General features: G+C 40.5%; 1 protein-coding gene and 1 long non-coding RNA gene across 3 annotated transcripts in view; one reads left to right on the top strand and one right to left on the bottom strand.

Annotated features, from left to right (window-relative positions):
• The first annotated feature begins 2,203 nt into the window (after nucleotides 1-2,203).
• The window catches only part of pdzd8 (PDZ domain containing 8), a 44,848-nt gene continuing 32,754 nt past the window's right edge, over nucleotides 2,204-14,297 (top strand). Inside the window, exons 1-2 of the mRNA XM_089011582.1 lie at nucleotides 2,204-3,517; nucleotides 13,341-13,466. Of these exons, the coding sequence (XP_088867708.1) occupies nucleotides 2,634-3,517; nucleotides 13,341-13,466 (1,010 nt within the window). The 5' untranslated portion in view covers nucleotides 2,204-2,633. The remainder of the gene's footprint in view (nucleotides 3,518-13,340; nucleotides 13,467-14,297) is intronic.
• Nucleotides 6,014-11,197, bottom strand: LOC148889115 (uncharacterized). 2 transcript variants are annotated; one of them, XR_016116917.1, is made up of 3 exons: nucleotides 11,164-11,197; nucleotides 9,520-9,561; nucleotides 6,014-6,778 (listed from the first exon to the last, which is right to left on the bottom strand). It is a non-coding gene; the product is annotated as an uncharacterized LOC148889115 (long non-coding RNA). The 2 variants fall into 2 exon arrangements; XR_016116918.1 differs by having other exon boundaries at nucleotides 6,014-6,842; nucleotides 11,164-11,193.

Genomic DNA, 14,297 nt, shown 5'->3' with positions numbered 1-14,297 from the left:
TCCAATCTGTTCTTATCTACTATTTACCTTGTGTCTTTGTTTGCTTGTGCTGTTACTTTCAGGGCAACGGGTAGGGGAGAGAAATTGAACTACCGGTACTAATATCAGAGGATCTTCATAAAGTTTTTTAATTGATTGAAGAAAAAATATACATTTGTCATGTATGTATATCACAGACATGACACTAAATTAAAACTCGTTACAAACGGCCACCTTCTGGCATTTATAAACACGAAAACAAATCAAGAGAAAAAAACAATATATATATATATATATATATATATATATATATATATATATATATATATATATATATATATATATATATATATATATATATATATATATATATATATATATATATATATATATGGAAGAATAACAATTAACACAAACGTATATACAGTGTTACGAGGAAGAGTTTATTTAAGTACATATGCAAGGGTTCCTACTTTGATGACGTAATTACGTATACTTATTTACAGTAAATATTGTATGGAATACACTGATTTGCTGTGGCGACACCTTGAAGGGAAAAGCCATAAGGAAAAGAAGAATTGTATGAAATACACAATCAAATAACACAAAATAAATACCATAATACAATTACTGATCATGCCTTTTATTGTGCAATCAGCAATTATTCGGCACTCATGTGTAACCTTCAAATGTAAAATGACCAGTCTGTATGTTATTTACAAAAATCTTAATCCTGCATGTCACGAGACTGATGACAATACTCAATTGTGAAAATGTTATGGAAACAAGACCTTTCTTCTTTTGTTGACAGTGTAAACTTAAATGTGTTTTAATATAATATAAGCAAAAGCAATAGACTTCATATTCGAGATGGATCTTTGCCTCCTTCCCTACAAATGACTTAACACTGAACATCAGAAAGTGCTATTGGTTTTTTTTTTGGCTATAACGTGTTTTTTTAACCATGGACTAATAACAAATGAACAAACATAATGAGATTAGACAGCAGGTTTGTGCCTTGTGGTGCTGAATAGAATGTTATTGACGCCAACGTAAACTCACATTCTCATTCAAATTCTGGTGTCAGGTAGGTTACAGTTACAGTACTTCACTGAGGACAGAGGTAGGTGATGAAACTCACAGGTGAACAGCTTCAGGGAACCGAGGAAGCCACACATTCTTTGCATGTATGTACACGTTTGTGCTGCTAGCTTTTTAATATATTTTTTTTCATCTTCACTGTACAAGCTTCTTATAATAATAATGGGATGGGATGGGATTTGCCTTTATTAGTCTTAGTATAATAATAATAATAATAATAATAATAATAATAATAATAATAATAATAATAATAATAATACATTTCATTTATAAGGGCCTTTCAAAACTCTCAAGGACACTTTACAGTCACAGGATATTTTACACTGCTTTTATATCTCAAATACAGCTTCCTTTTTGTTTGTTTTTTTAAATGAATCCCAATCCAACAACAACAAAAGAGGGGGCCCCACTTGAGCCTGACTTTCTCCCGTGAAAGATACCAAACAAAACGCACACATACCAATAATCAGGCCGATTTGAAACATTTACCTCCATCTAATCAACGTCAGCAATGCCGGATTATGGGATGTCTCTCAAAGATCATCTTCATCCTGACCAAGTATTCTTTAGTGCAGTGGTGTCAAAGTTAAGGCCTGGGGGCCAAATCACACCATTCTATTCAGCTAGCAAAAGCAGATCAAACTTGTGAAATCCTATGTTGCTTGCTAACGTCCAAACCAAAGTTTGAAATTGTCCAATGTAGATCACAATAGCAGTCATTATTCTTTACTTCAAATCTGAAAACTAGTTATTCATTAATTTGTCTTGCGCTCTACATGTATATGTATGTTAGAGGTTTGATCCGCATGTTTGTTTTGGCCAAGCTTTTACGTCGGATGCCCTTCCTGACACAACCCTCTGTATTTATCCGGGCTTGGGACCGGCACAAGAAGACATATGTCCCTTTGTGGCTACAGAACAAGCAACTCGCCCAGGAAAAGGCTCCTAAACACAAAATGGTAATCGGCACAGCAACATTCAAAAAAGCAAAAACTATACTCACCATTTGATGAATTTACTGATTTAACAACAAAAAAACGTTGACCAAGTTGGCCATTTAGGTTTTAAAGCATACTTACCTTAAAATATTCAAAAATGACGTACGCGTGTGCGTGTGTATTGAGGGGATGGGGGTTCTTAGTGAACTTGAAATTAACTCTCGATGTACGTCATTGTGTCATTGCGGTTGGTCTGGGAAAATCACGTTTACTTTTTTTCTTGACTGCTTTAAAGTAAGTGAAACCGCGTCGGGGATGGGTCGTAAATCCCGTCTGGATAGATTCATAATGGATGTTAAACATGGAAAGGGCTTCCCCAAGACAAACTGTAAATCCGACATATCAGTCTAAAGTGAACGCAACAGAATAAACGTCATTACGCCAAGTGACGTTGTGGCGTTTGTCCAATCAGGAGGAGATCCCCAAGCTCCGGAAAGAAGCAGATGATATGGCAGCTTCGAAAGCGACCAGGTGGAACTTGCTTTGTTAACACGCCTAAAGAATTGATTATGAATAGAATTTGACTGCAAGTGGGCGACGAGGCAGCTGCTCGAAATGATTTACTTAATTCTGATTTCTGCATTCTCCGGAGCAGTCGTCACGTTGATGTTACAGTTCTTGTTGATCTACCGGAGGAGCCCAGAGCCTATTCTAAGGACCGAGCAGTACGCCAAAGTAGTACCTGATAACGCACTAAAGGATTACTTTAATTCTCAGCATGTCGATCCAGGCCAGCTGCAGCAGCAGGACGGTACAGCCTCTTCGGGTTACAAACCGCAAGAGGCTGCCTCAACGAGACAGCAGGAAGCGTCCGCGACCGGTGGCAGCCCGAAACAACAAGCGTCGCCGCCTGCACACGACTTGGTGGATGCGGACAAGCCAGAAACCTGTCATTTCCTCAATGCTATCTTTTTGTTCCTGTTCAGGGAGCTCCGAGACACTCCTCTTGTCAGACACTGGCTCACCAAAAAGATCAAGGTGGAGTTTGAGGAGCTGTTGCAAACCAAGACTGCAGGTCGGCTACTGGAGGGTCTTAGCCTGCGAGACATTTCTTTAGGTAATTCCCTTCCGGTCTTCAAAACGGCCAAACTTATTAAGCCGGTGCATTTAAACGAAGACGGCATGCCGGAGGAACTCAACTTTGAGGTGGACATTGAGTACAACGGCGGCTTCCATCTTGCCATTGACGTGGAGTTGGTGTTTTGGAAGTCTGCCTACTTATTTGTTAAAATGAGGCGCGTCGTGGGCAAACTGAGGCTGCAGTTCACCCGGGTGCCATTCACCCACTGGTCCTTCTCCTTCCTCGAGGACCCACTCGTGGACTTTGAGGTCAAGTCTCAGTTTGAAGGCAGGCCCCTTCCTCAGCTCACGTCCATCATCGTCAACCAACTCAAGCGGGTCATCAAAAAGAAGCACACACTTCCCAACTACAAAATCAGGTAGGTAGTAAGCATTGTGTCTTTCTGTTTATTTAAACTACAGTATATTTTACTGTCAATGAGAAACAGCAAACAATGAGCTGTTATTCCACCATTATTACCAAAAGTGTATTAAGGCAATTTTTGTCAAGGCCCTGCTGTGCTCAAGAAAGGGCTGTGAGCATTTTCCTGGACAAGGAATACTCTTCAGTTAGTGATGGAACACATACCACACAGGAGACATTAACTCATTCACTGCCATTCACAAATGTATTTGGGAATTAAAACTATGACTTATAATAATATTTATAAGCGTAATAATATTTTCGGGTTTGTTGTTTGGGTTCCGATAAAGCGCTGGCCATGGCCTCTGGCAATGTTTTTCTCTTCCATAAGGGGCAGCATTTCCCTTTATTTCATGTTAGTGCTTGGTTGCTCCTGCAGCTTTTGTTAGTGCTATACAAACCAAATGTATGTATTGCATTGCATTGTATTTTGGACAGCCACCCAAATTTCAAGCTTATATAACTCCCGACCCATATGATTTAGGATTTAACTTCTGATGAAAGAAGAGAGTCTAAGGTTTCTTACGCTCCACTGAATGTTTATGTAGTCCGAAAACAATATTCTGTGGGTCCTGGAGTTTGAGTGACAATGACAGAAACCCTGGCACCAGAGTGGATACATTTTTGCACATCTGACAGTGAGTTAAAAAGCAAAGCTTTTTTCACTGTCATCACGGCCCTCTGGAGCAAGATGTAACTTGAGAGTGGTCCGTAGCAAAAATGAGACCGTCTCCGGCGCACACGTTGACTTCTGGGTTATGTCCATAATGATCAGTATGTGCACCAAAATGAAGCTGCTGAGAGATGCAAGGCAACACTCTGGTCATCATGCGTGTGAGGTAGGAGGACTCCTCTATTAATTCCAGTATTGTCCGTACGTTTTAATTCCAGCATTGTCCATGCGTGTGCAGCTGCAAACAAGCAGCATGTCTGCTGCACTTCCTGATCCATTTGTTTTCCACAGTGTATCTTGTCTGATCTTAAAATCATCTGGCGCTGCAGCTTTCATTCACATCAAAAGTGGCATCTAACTTGTTAGACCTATTTATTTCATTCATTATTTCAGAACTAACATGAGTGAAGTTGCATTTTTTTAGTGTAGCTGTGTTGTCTATATCATTCTGCAGTTTTGGCCAATATTGACGAACATGTAACAGCTATTTTATTTTTAAACTAAGTTTTTACATAAAAAAGGGTTCCCCTTCAGACCCATTGTTTGCAGCATTGACTCCTCTACATACAATGTAGCCAAATATTTAAAAACTTAGCTCCGTTGATTGGTAACACAAAATAGCACGTAAAGAACACCACAGGGTTTGTAGAGAGGATCAAAGACCTCATATTGGAACCTGAGGAAACATTGGCATCTTACGATGTGACTTCTCTCTTTACATCTGTCCCAACCCCAGCAGCAGTCTCAGTGGTGAGGACGAGACTGCTGGCGGACGTTTCTCTGCATTAAAGAACCAAACATAAATCGGACCACATCTGCCAATTATTGGAAATCTGCCTTAATACTACGTATTTTCAATTTAGGGATAAATTTTACAAACAAATTCATGGTTGTGCTATGGGCTCACCAGTTTCACCCATAGTGGTTAATCTGTACATGGAAGAGATGGAGAAACAGTCCCTCCCATCCTTCCCGGGGACAAAACCTAGACAGTGGTTTAGATATGTGGACGATACTTTTGTCATAATTAAAAAACGAGAAATTCAATCCTTCACAGATCACTTCAACTCGGTAGACATCAACATTAAATTTACTCGTGAGGACATTATAGAACCAACTAGCCTTTTTGGTTTGTAAAGTAATTATAAAAGAGGACAGAGCGCTAAAAACAGAAGTCTTTAGGAAGGCTACACACACTGACCAATACTTACTTTTCGATTCTAACCACCCTTTACAGCATAAATTGGAGTTGTCAGAACCCTCCAGCATAGGGCTAAACTAATACCAACAAGCGTTGAAGGTAGAGAAAAGTATTCAAAACATATCAGGAGAGCACTCACAAACTGTGGGTACCCTCAGTGGTCATTTAACAAATGTCAGAATGTATTTGATGTAACGCAATGTCATTTTTTTGGTACGCGACCATATCATAACATTTGTTGTAGATTACAGGGGCACTAGTAAACCCATGTCAATTTTTTTTGTATGGCCTTGGTTCACCTTGAACACAAATAGCAAAGCACACCACCTACATCGTGGTGTCTTTCCATTGCCACTCTGATTACTATGCCATGATGTTCCATTTATGAACTTAATATGACATATTTTGCCACAAGACCACCACACACAAAAACAAAACACATAACATAGTTTGTCAGAATATACTCTTATATCTTGCGAAAGAATATGTTCATTCTTACCTTGAAATTTTCCCCATTGTATATTTGTCTGGCACTCTTTCGGGTGAGCGCCACATTTTGATTATGTACTTTATTACTTTAAAAATGTTCTCATTGTTTGTGGAAAGCAAAGCATTTTGTATAAAGGTTAAATCAAAAGCAAATTTTACAGCACAGTGAATTTCCCAATAACCTCACCCGATGTCATTCATTACCTTCTACCTTAAAAAATATAGGGTTCCATCCTACGAAGAGTGTACGTACTTGGTAATATGTTTACAAGTATTAGTTTTGTTGTTGTTTTGTTCAGCGTGTACACAACAATACAATACATATTGATTTATATAGCGCTTTAGCAACAGCTGATGCTGCAACAAAGCACCTAACATGGATAGGTATCATATACAGGAAATAAAGCTGTCACAAAGTTAGTAGAAAGCACCGCGGAGCGAAACAAAGATCAAGTCGGAATCATGAGTGGAATGCCAAAAAGTACAAGTGAGGTTTGAGACAGGTTGTAAAGATGGGCAGCCAGCAGGCTTGCCGAATATTCAGTGGCACGTAAATCCAAAGAAGATGAAAGGAAAGGTGTATAAATAGCAGAGATGAAGATGCTGAGGTTTTCTTTGAGAGTGACCAGGTTGGATAGGATCAGGAATTAGTATATTAGAGGGACAACTCATATTAGAGGCTTTGGTGATAAAGTCAGAGAAGCTAGACTGAGATGGTTTGGACATGTCCAGAGGAGAGAGAGTGACTATATTGGAAGAGGGATGCTGAGGCTTGAACTGCCAAGGCAGGAGACCGAGAGGAGGACCAAAGATGAGGTTTATGGATGTTGTCAAAGAAGACATGAAGGTAGCTGCTGTAAGAGAACAGGATGCACAAGACCAAGTTAGATGGAGGACACTGATTCGCTGTGGCGACCCCTGAAAGGAAAAGCCGAAATGAAATAAAGAAGGTCATTCCAGAGACTACAGTAAAACAATGTAAAAATACCACAATGAACAAGTGAGAATAATCAAATCATAAGCTTTCCCAATGGGTTGAAATACCTAAGCCCCAAAACCTGACAAACGTAATTGGTTTTGTGAGCCTGCTTGGTGCCTGAAACATTCAAAAATCCAGCCCCACAACAAATATGGAATACAGTAAAGTGAAAGTACACTATTAAGAAAGATACAACACTTCCAATAAGGTGACCGTTTTTTTTAATTTATTTTAACCAAGGGGGAAAAGGGGAGCAGGACTAAGGCTACTGATTAAAATTTATGTATTTTTTAAATACATAAGTCTTTTTTTTGCTTTGATTTTGGCATACTAATCCAATGATTTTTTTGACCACACCACCATTTAATATCAAAGATGAATGTCTAACATATTTCTTTTGATTTTTATTATCATTTATGTTGGATTGCCTCACAAATACCGCAACAGCGAACCCTCCCCTTACTCATTTGTCAGTGTTAAACAACAATAAAGCTGCCTACCTTGCCTTGCGTAATTCACAAAGACTGTTTACACAACACAAGCCCACAGCACAAATCTTTCGGCGCATCATTGACAATTGATTCCTGCCATTCCTTTTAGCAGTTTCCCTTTCTTATGAGCCATTCTGATTGACCATTACTTCATTAATTCATAAAATGCGACTTCTTATGGCATCTCTTATGGAGTGAATGCAGATCCATAATCACGGGTGGGCCACGGGGCCATGCCTACCCAATAAGAGACAGGTGCCCCTTCTTATATGAGGTGCAAATCTCTAAAAATAAGCAATCATCCCTCCATCCATCCGTCCATTCATCCACCCACTCAACATCCATTTGCATCAATTTTACGCCGCTTATAAGGGGTTGGGTCTCAGGGACAGCAGTTTTAGTAGGGCAGCCTAGACTTCCCTCTCCCCAACCACTTCTTCCAGCTCTTCCTGGCTTATGCCAAGGCGTTCCCAGAACAGCTGGGTGACATAGTCTCTCCAACATGTCCTGGGTCGTCCCCTGCCTCCTATCAATGTGGAGGAGAAGCGGCTCGATTCTGAGCCCCTGCCGGATGACCGGGGTTCTTACCTTATTCCTAAGGAAGAGCCAGGAAACCGAGCACCGGAAACTAATTTCAGCCACTTGTATCTGGGATCTCATTCATTTCAATCACGACCTATAGCTCGTGACCATAGATTCGGTTTAGGACGTAGGATGACTGGTAAATTGAGAGCTTCGCACTTTGGCTCAGCTCATTCTTCTATACAAAGTTCGAATGACAACATGCACTACACCGATCTGCCTATCGATATCTTGCTCCCTTCTACCCTTACTTGTGAACATCACTCCAAGATAGTTAAACTCCTCCACTGTGGACAAGATCTCCTCCACGACCTGGAGGGAGGACTTCCCTTTTTCGACTGAAAACCATTGCTTCAGTTTTGAAGATGCTGATTTACTTCCCAACCGCTTCAGCTTCGGCTGTGAAACGCTTCAGTGAGAATTGCAGAGCCCTGCTTGAAGGAGCTAACAGAACCACATCATCTGCAAAAAAACAGTGATGCTCTACTGAAGCCACCAAAACAGACTCCCTCAACACTTTGACTGCGGCTAGCAATTCTGTCCATAAAGGTTATGAACAGAATTGGCGACACAGGGCAGCCTTGGCGGAGTCCAACCCTTACTGGAAACGATTCCGACTTATTGCCGGCTATGTGAACCAAACTCTGACATCGGTCATACGTGGACCGAACAGCCCGTGTCAGGGAGTCTGGTATGACATACTCCCTAGGCATCCCCCATATAACTCCTCAAGGGACCCGGTCAAATAATAATAATATTACATTTATTTGCCTTCTCCAAGTCCACTAAGTACTTGTAGACTGGCTGGGCGAGGTCCCATGATTTTGCAGAGGCGTGTCAACCAGGACAGCCCCACAACATCAAGAGCCTTAAGGAACGCTGGGTGGATCTCATCCACCCCTGCCGAAGAGCTTTTTAATTACATGTCTGACTTGAACCACTGAGATAGGAGAGTCCCCAGACTCTGCTTCCTCCAAGGAAGGCGTGTTAGTGGAGTAGAGGAGGGCTTCGAAGTACTCTCCTCACCGGTTCACAACGTCCGAGTGAATTTCATCAGCGCCCCTCCTCCACTGTACACAGCGTTAGTGGTTTACTGCTTTCTGCTCCTGAGACGTGTGATGGTGGACCAGAATTTCCTTAAAACCCCTTGAAGTCTGCTTCCATGGCCTTAGTGAACTCCTCCCATGTGAGTTTTTGCCTTAGTCGATAGCTGTCAGCTGCTTCTGGGGTCCCACAGGCCATCAAGGCTCGATTGGATGTCCTTCTTCAGCTTGACAATATCCCTCATGTCCGGGGGCTGCCGCCACGACAGGCACATACCACCTTACAGCCAAAACTCAGATTGGGCGCCTCAACAATCAAGGCACGGAACATGGTCCATTTTTACTCACTGAGTCCCGCATCGCCCTGGACATCGGAAAAGCTTTGCCGGAGGTGGGAGTTGATACTAATTTTGACAGAGGATTCCGCCAGACGCTCCCAACAAACCCTCACAATACGTTTGAGTCTACCAGGTTGGACCGGCATCAATGAGCTTACTCACCAATAGGTGTTGACCAGTTGACAGCTTCACCCCCTTCTTTACCTGAGTGTCCAAAACATGCAGACACAATGATTCAATCATTGAACTTCCCAAAATAATTTGTAAAAAGTAGATCCACAGGTTAATTGTGTACCATCTGTCATTTAATTGATTTGTTCTTCCTGGTACTGCATGTCGTGATTGGATGAATATATAATGAATGAACACAAAATGTGATTTTTTTTTTTCCCCCAAGGGAAAACAAAAGTCCATCTATTTGACATTGAATAATTTAATGTAGCACACCTGATCCTCCCTCACGTCACACTGATGTGAAATGGTCATTTGTTAGGAATTATTGAATGACCACATTGAAAATTGATTGCATATATGTAAATAGGAGTGGTTTAATCCCATATGTTAACTTGTCGAGATTGGTCGAAACCCTATATTGTTTGATAATTGCAATTCTTCTTTTCCTTTGGACTTTTCCCCTCAGGGGTCGCCACATAATTTTATATTAACATTTAATGCATTGCTGTTTGCTATACAGTTCATTATCTTATGCAGTCCCATGGGTACAAATATCCAATTATTGTTTTTTCCCGCCCAATGAATATACGCAAATAACATGACCAATTTGTCGTTTAAATCAAGACTTGGTGGTATAAGTTGAGAGAAATGCATTTATTTATGCATTAAAAAAATAATTTGAAATATTTATATGCGTGCAGTTTTATAATATTTAATTTGGCGTCTGCACACTTTGAGTTGAGGATATCATGTGGCATTTTGTTTTCCCCAATGAATTTTTCTTTTCTTTGCGGGCATGAAGCAATTCATTCAAGACCTAGGCAACATTTGCTATTTACACAGTCTCCCATTGTAGCCCTGGATTTTTCCCAGTGGCGAGAGCTCTGTTGAGTCACAAAAGTTCTCCGCTCATCCGTCATCAAATCTCTTCAACTTTGGTGATTGTATATGTCATATATGATCATGAAGTGTGCCAATTTAATACTAACACCACAGTGTACCCTGAATGACAACAACTTGTCATTATCTGCACATTTTGCCATTTAAAAACACACATTTTGATGGCAGCTCATTATAGCGAATTGTATTCACATCTAAATTGTTCCACATTGTAATGCTCATTTTTCTGCTCATTGCATTCCGTAATCAGACAGAAATCTCCAACAGCATAGTAAAGATTTATTAACTCTAAACAAATCGGATTAACAATTTAGATATCATAGTTCATTGATGTCACTGAATCAGTTTTGAATAATTGCTATCAGAAGCAGAATCTTAATATTCTAGTGTTGGAGGTCATGACTCATAAGTGCATGAAATCAAGAAAAATAGACAACAAAGTGTTCAATTTAAGGCTGTGTGTGTGTGTGTGTGTGTGTGTGTGTGTGTGTGTGTGTGTGTGTGCGTCCGCGTGCGCGTGCGCGTGTGTGTGTGTGTGTGTGTGTGTGCGTGTGTGTGTGTGTGTGTGTGTAAAACATGTCACCTTTTTACTAAATCATAAAAACACCCCAATAACGGTTTGTTTAACATTAACATTGTCAAGAAAATACAACAGTTACCAAAATACGACAGAAATCAACATGTGAGCTTTCTGCCCTGACGCGAGTGTTATGTAAATTTTGAGCGACATACCCAGCTGGCTCTGGCGATGGTGTGAGCCTGTGAATCACCTACAATCATGCAGAGTGAGTGTGGGATGATGATGTAATGATGAGCAGCCTGAGTGAATCAAAATTGGACCTCAGGATTTTCTGTGTTGTCACAGATGGTAGTCGCGTGGAGGGGGGCGCTGGGACTGCTGCCTACATGAGGCACCGTTAATCCATGCATTACAACTCATTTTAGGACTAATAACTCCAGTTGTAGGAAATTATATTTTCAAATCAAAATGCACGTTGGTTTTGTGGGATGTTTTCAGCAACAACAACAGGGGTTCCTAATTATCTCTCACTGAGGGCCAAATCATGTAAGTGTGGCCAAATTGTGAGCCAAGTTGTCTGTTTTTTTTTATCAATAAATATTATTTTATATCCAAATGTTATGATTGCTATTATTATTAGAACTAATTCTTGTAAGAGCAGCTATAGTGGAAGTTTAAAAGGGTGTTCAGACAATGGTCTTTTTTGTTTTGTGAAAACACGCTGACATTTTTGGCTGCCACTTCAGCCTTTGTTGAAGCTGTCACTGCTTCCTTGTGATGTGTTTTTAGGCAGAGGCTGAAGTGACAGCTAAAACTGTCGGATTGGTAAGAGATTTTCTCCACAGAAAAAAAGACTGTTGTGTGGAAAGAAAAGAAACCATATCAATATTTTAACAGATTGGAATACCAAATTAACATCATAGTGGTAGCAGCCATTATATGAATCATCACCCATGGTGAGTGACAAACCAGAGAACTCCCCCCCCCAAAGAAATATTTGATGAACGGAAGATTAGTTTTAGCAATTTGATGGAGAAAATTTTATTTGCAAAATGGAACGTTAATATTGTCAGTTACTTCAAGCTTGTGAATGCTACAACCTGTGGAACATCATCGGCAAAATCACAACAGCTGTGTGTCACCACAGATGACCAATGAAAAGAGAGTAAAACTTCTCTATTGGGTCTTCAATATGAATCCATCCATCCATTCCTCATCCGAACCGCTTATCTTTACGAAAAACACAGGTTTGCTTAAACCAGCTGATTCAGGGCAGAATGCAGGGTACATTTTGAACTGGTTGTTCATCAGGGTACACAACGACAAGAAAGCAGTCACACTCACAGTACGTTTTAGGATACAAGAGTGCCCAACCAGTCCATTGCAGTCAACGGGTAGTCCGCAGACTAGTACCAAATCGGCCACTAAGGCTGTAAGGGGAAAATTGAAAAGAAAAATTAAGTTATCACCAAACCCACAAATGTGCTGAATTCTGATGAAGTATTGATGCATTTGAGAAAGGTGAGAAATCAGATTCAAAGGGTTTGAGTTGAATGTAAACAGCAAACAACGATGATTCCAATACATTCACACCATATTTTGATCTACAGCAAGCCTTCATCAATTCCTGAATTTATAATTAAAAACAATTAAAGCATTGTATTCAATTCTCCAAATACCTTTATGCTGGCATATAATGGCATCTCTCCACCGGTGCAAATCTGATTGTGTTTGGGAAGTTATATCACAGAACAAAAATATAGTAAAGAGCTTTAAAAAAATCATCATATTGGGACAATTAAAGGCTTTCTGATTCTGATTAACCTATAGAACCAAAACATTGTATAATAAATCTGATATACTTTCTTGTAATTAATAAGCTTGTTTGTACTGTGATGACAATGCAACTTCTCTTTCAAGTAGTCTTTAAATGAATGGAATTGACAATTTGGATCCACCGAACGTTTGTGTTGGTGCACCAAAGGATAAAAAGTGAGCTTAGTCCTGCTTTTACTGAGTTGAGTAGTTTCTTTATTCACCAGAACACTGCATTGAATCAGAAAGTTTTCCGCCAAGATCCTCACCCAAATACATTTCTTACATTCATCCTAGTTTTCACAACCACAGTTGCCACTCCCGAAAAATTATAGATATTAGACGCAATTAACGCCACACCTTTCCAAGGTACAATTTTGCTTGGTAGATTTTTTAACATTTAAATCATATTTAATTCAAGGAATGACTTCAAGAGGATTGCTCACCTTTTGTAGAAATCAAACGAGAGGTGGATTATTTCCCCACAGGCCTCTGTTGTTAACATACTTCACAATAATTATTTCCTGATATGTAAGTATTTTATTTTGTTTGCTTGTTTTCTGTTTCTCTTCAGATACAAGCCGTTCTTTCCGTTCCAAGTGCAGTCACCCCAAGCACCGACCTCAGATTTGGAATTGTCAGTCCAGGACAGCAGACTTGTGGAAGGCCGTCTCAAAGTTACCCTTATTGAATGTAGCAGGTCAGTCATTTGAATGTAATATTCATTTCATTATGCTGTTCTGTTATGCTGGTAAATCTGTCCGACTCCACCTTACCAGGGAAGCTAAGGAGTATGATCTCACTCTTGTTGCAACATTATACTTCTATCACCCCCTCTTAAAAAGAGTAGGGACCACCACCCATATCTGCCAATCCGACAGCACTATCCCCAAACTCCGAGCAGACCTTTTCTACTGAGAAGCTTTGTAACCAAATCTGTGACTTCAACCCCAGAGGTAAGAGTGCTCAACTCAAAGTCCCTAGACTCTGCTTCCCCAGAAAAAGGTATCCCAGTGAAATTGATGAAGTCAGAAATATTTCCTCCACTTTTTTGAGTCGAGAGCAGCTCTGCCCCACTGTCACTATACAGTCTCAAACGGTGAGCGTCTTCTGGGACACGGGAGGATGGATCAGAGTTTCCTCGAAGCCGTCTGTAAATTGCTTGCCATGGCCTTGCAGAACTATTCCCATGCATGAGTTTTCTGTTGGGGACTGCCAAAGCTGCATTTTGCTTCGCCAGCCAGTAACCATCAGCCACCACCTGAGTCTTTGAACTCATCTTGACAGCACCCAAATAGCCAGTGTCAATGAGCAGGTTGAGGAATTACCACTATGACCTAATGGCTACAGTTCCGATTGAGTGTCTCAACAATGGAGGCCCGAAACGCAAGCACTCTAACGTAATATTCCACGAATGTCCCTGGAACGTGAGCAAAGTTCTGCCACAGGTGGGAATCTAAACTCTTTCTGACAGGGTTTCTACCAGACGTTCCGAGCGAGCCCTCACAATAAACTGCGGATCGCACCGGTA

This window comes from Hippocampus bargibanti, linkage group LG13, assembly GCF_051943395.1.
Source record: "Hippocampus bargibanti isolate YZ-2025 linkage group LG13, ASM5194339v1, whole genome shotgun sequence".
In the NCBI taxonomy this organism is placed as follows: domain Eukaryota; kingdom Metazoa; phylum Chordata; class Actinopteri; order Syngnathiformes; family Syngnathidae; genus Hippocampus; species Hippocampus bargibanti.
This window is presented reverse-complemented; position numbering and strand designations above follow the sequence as displayed.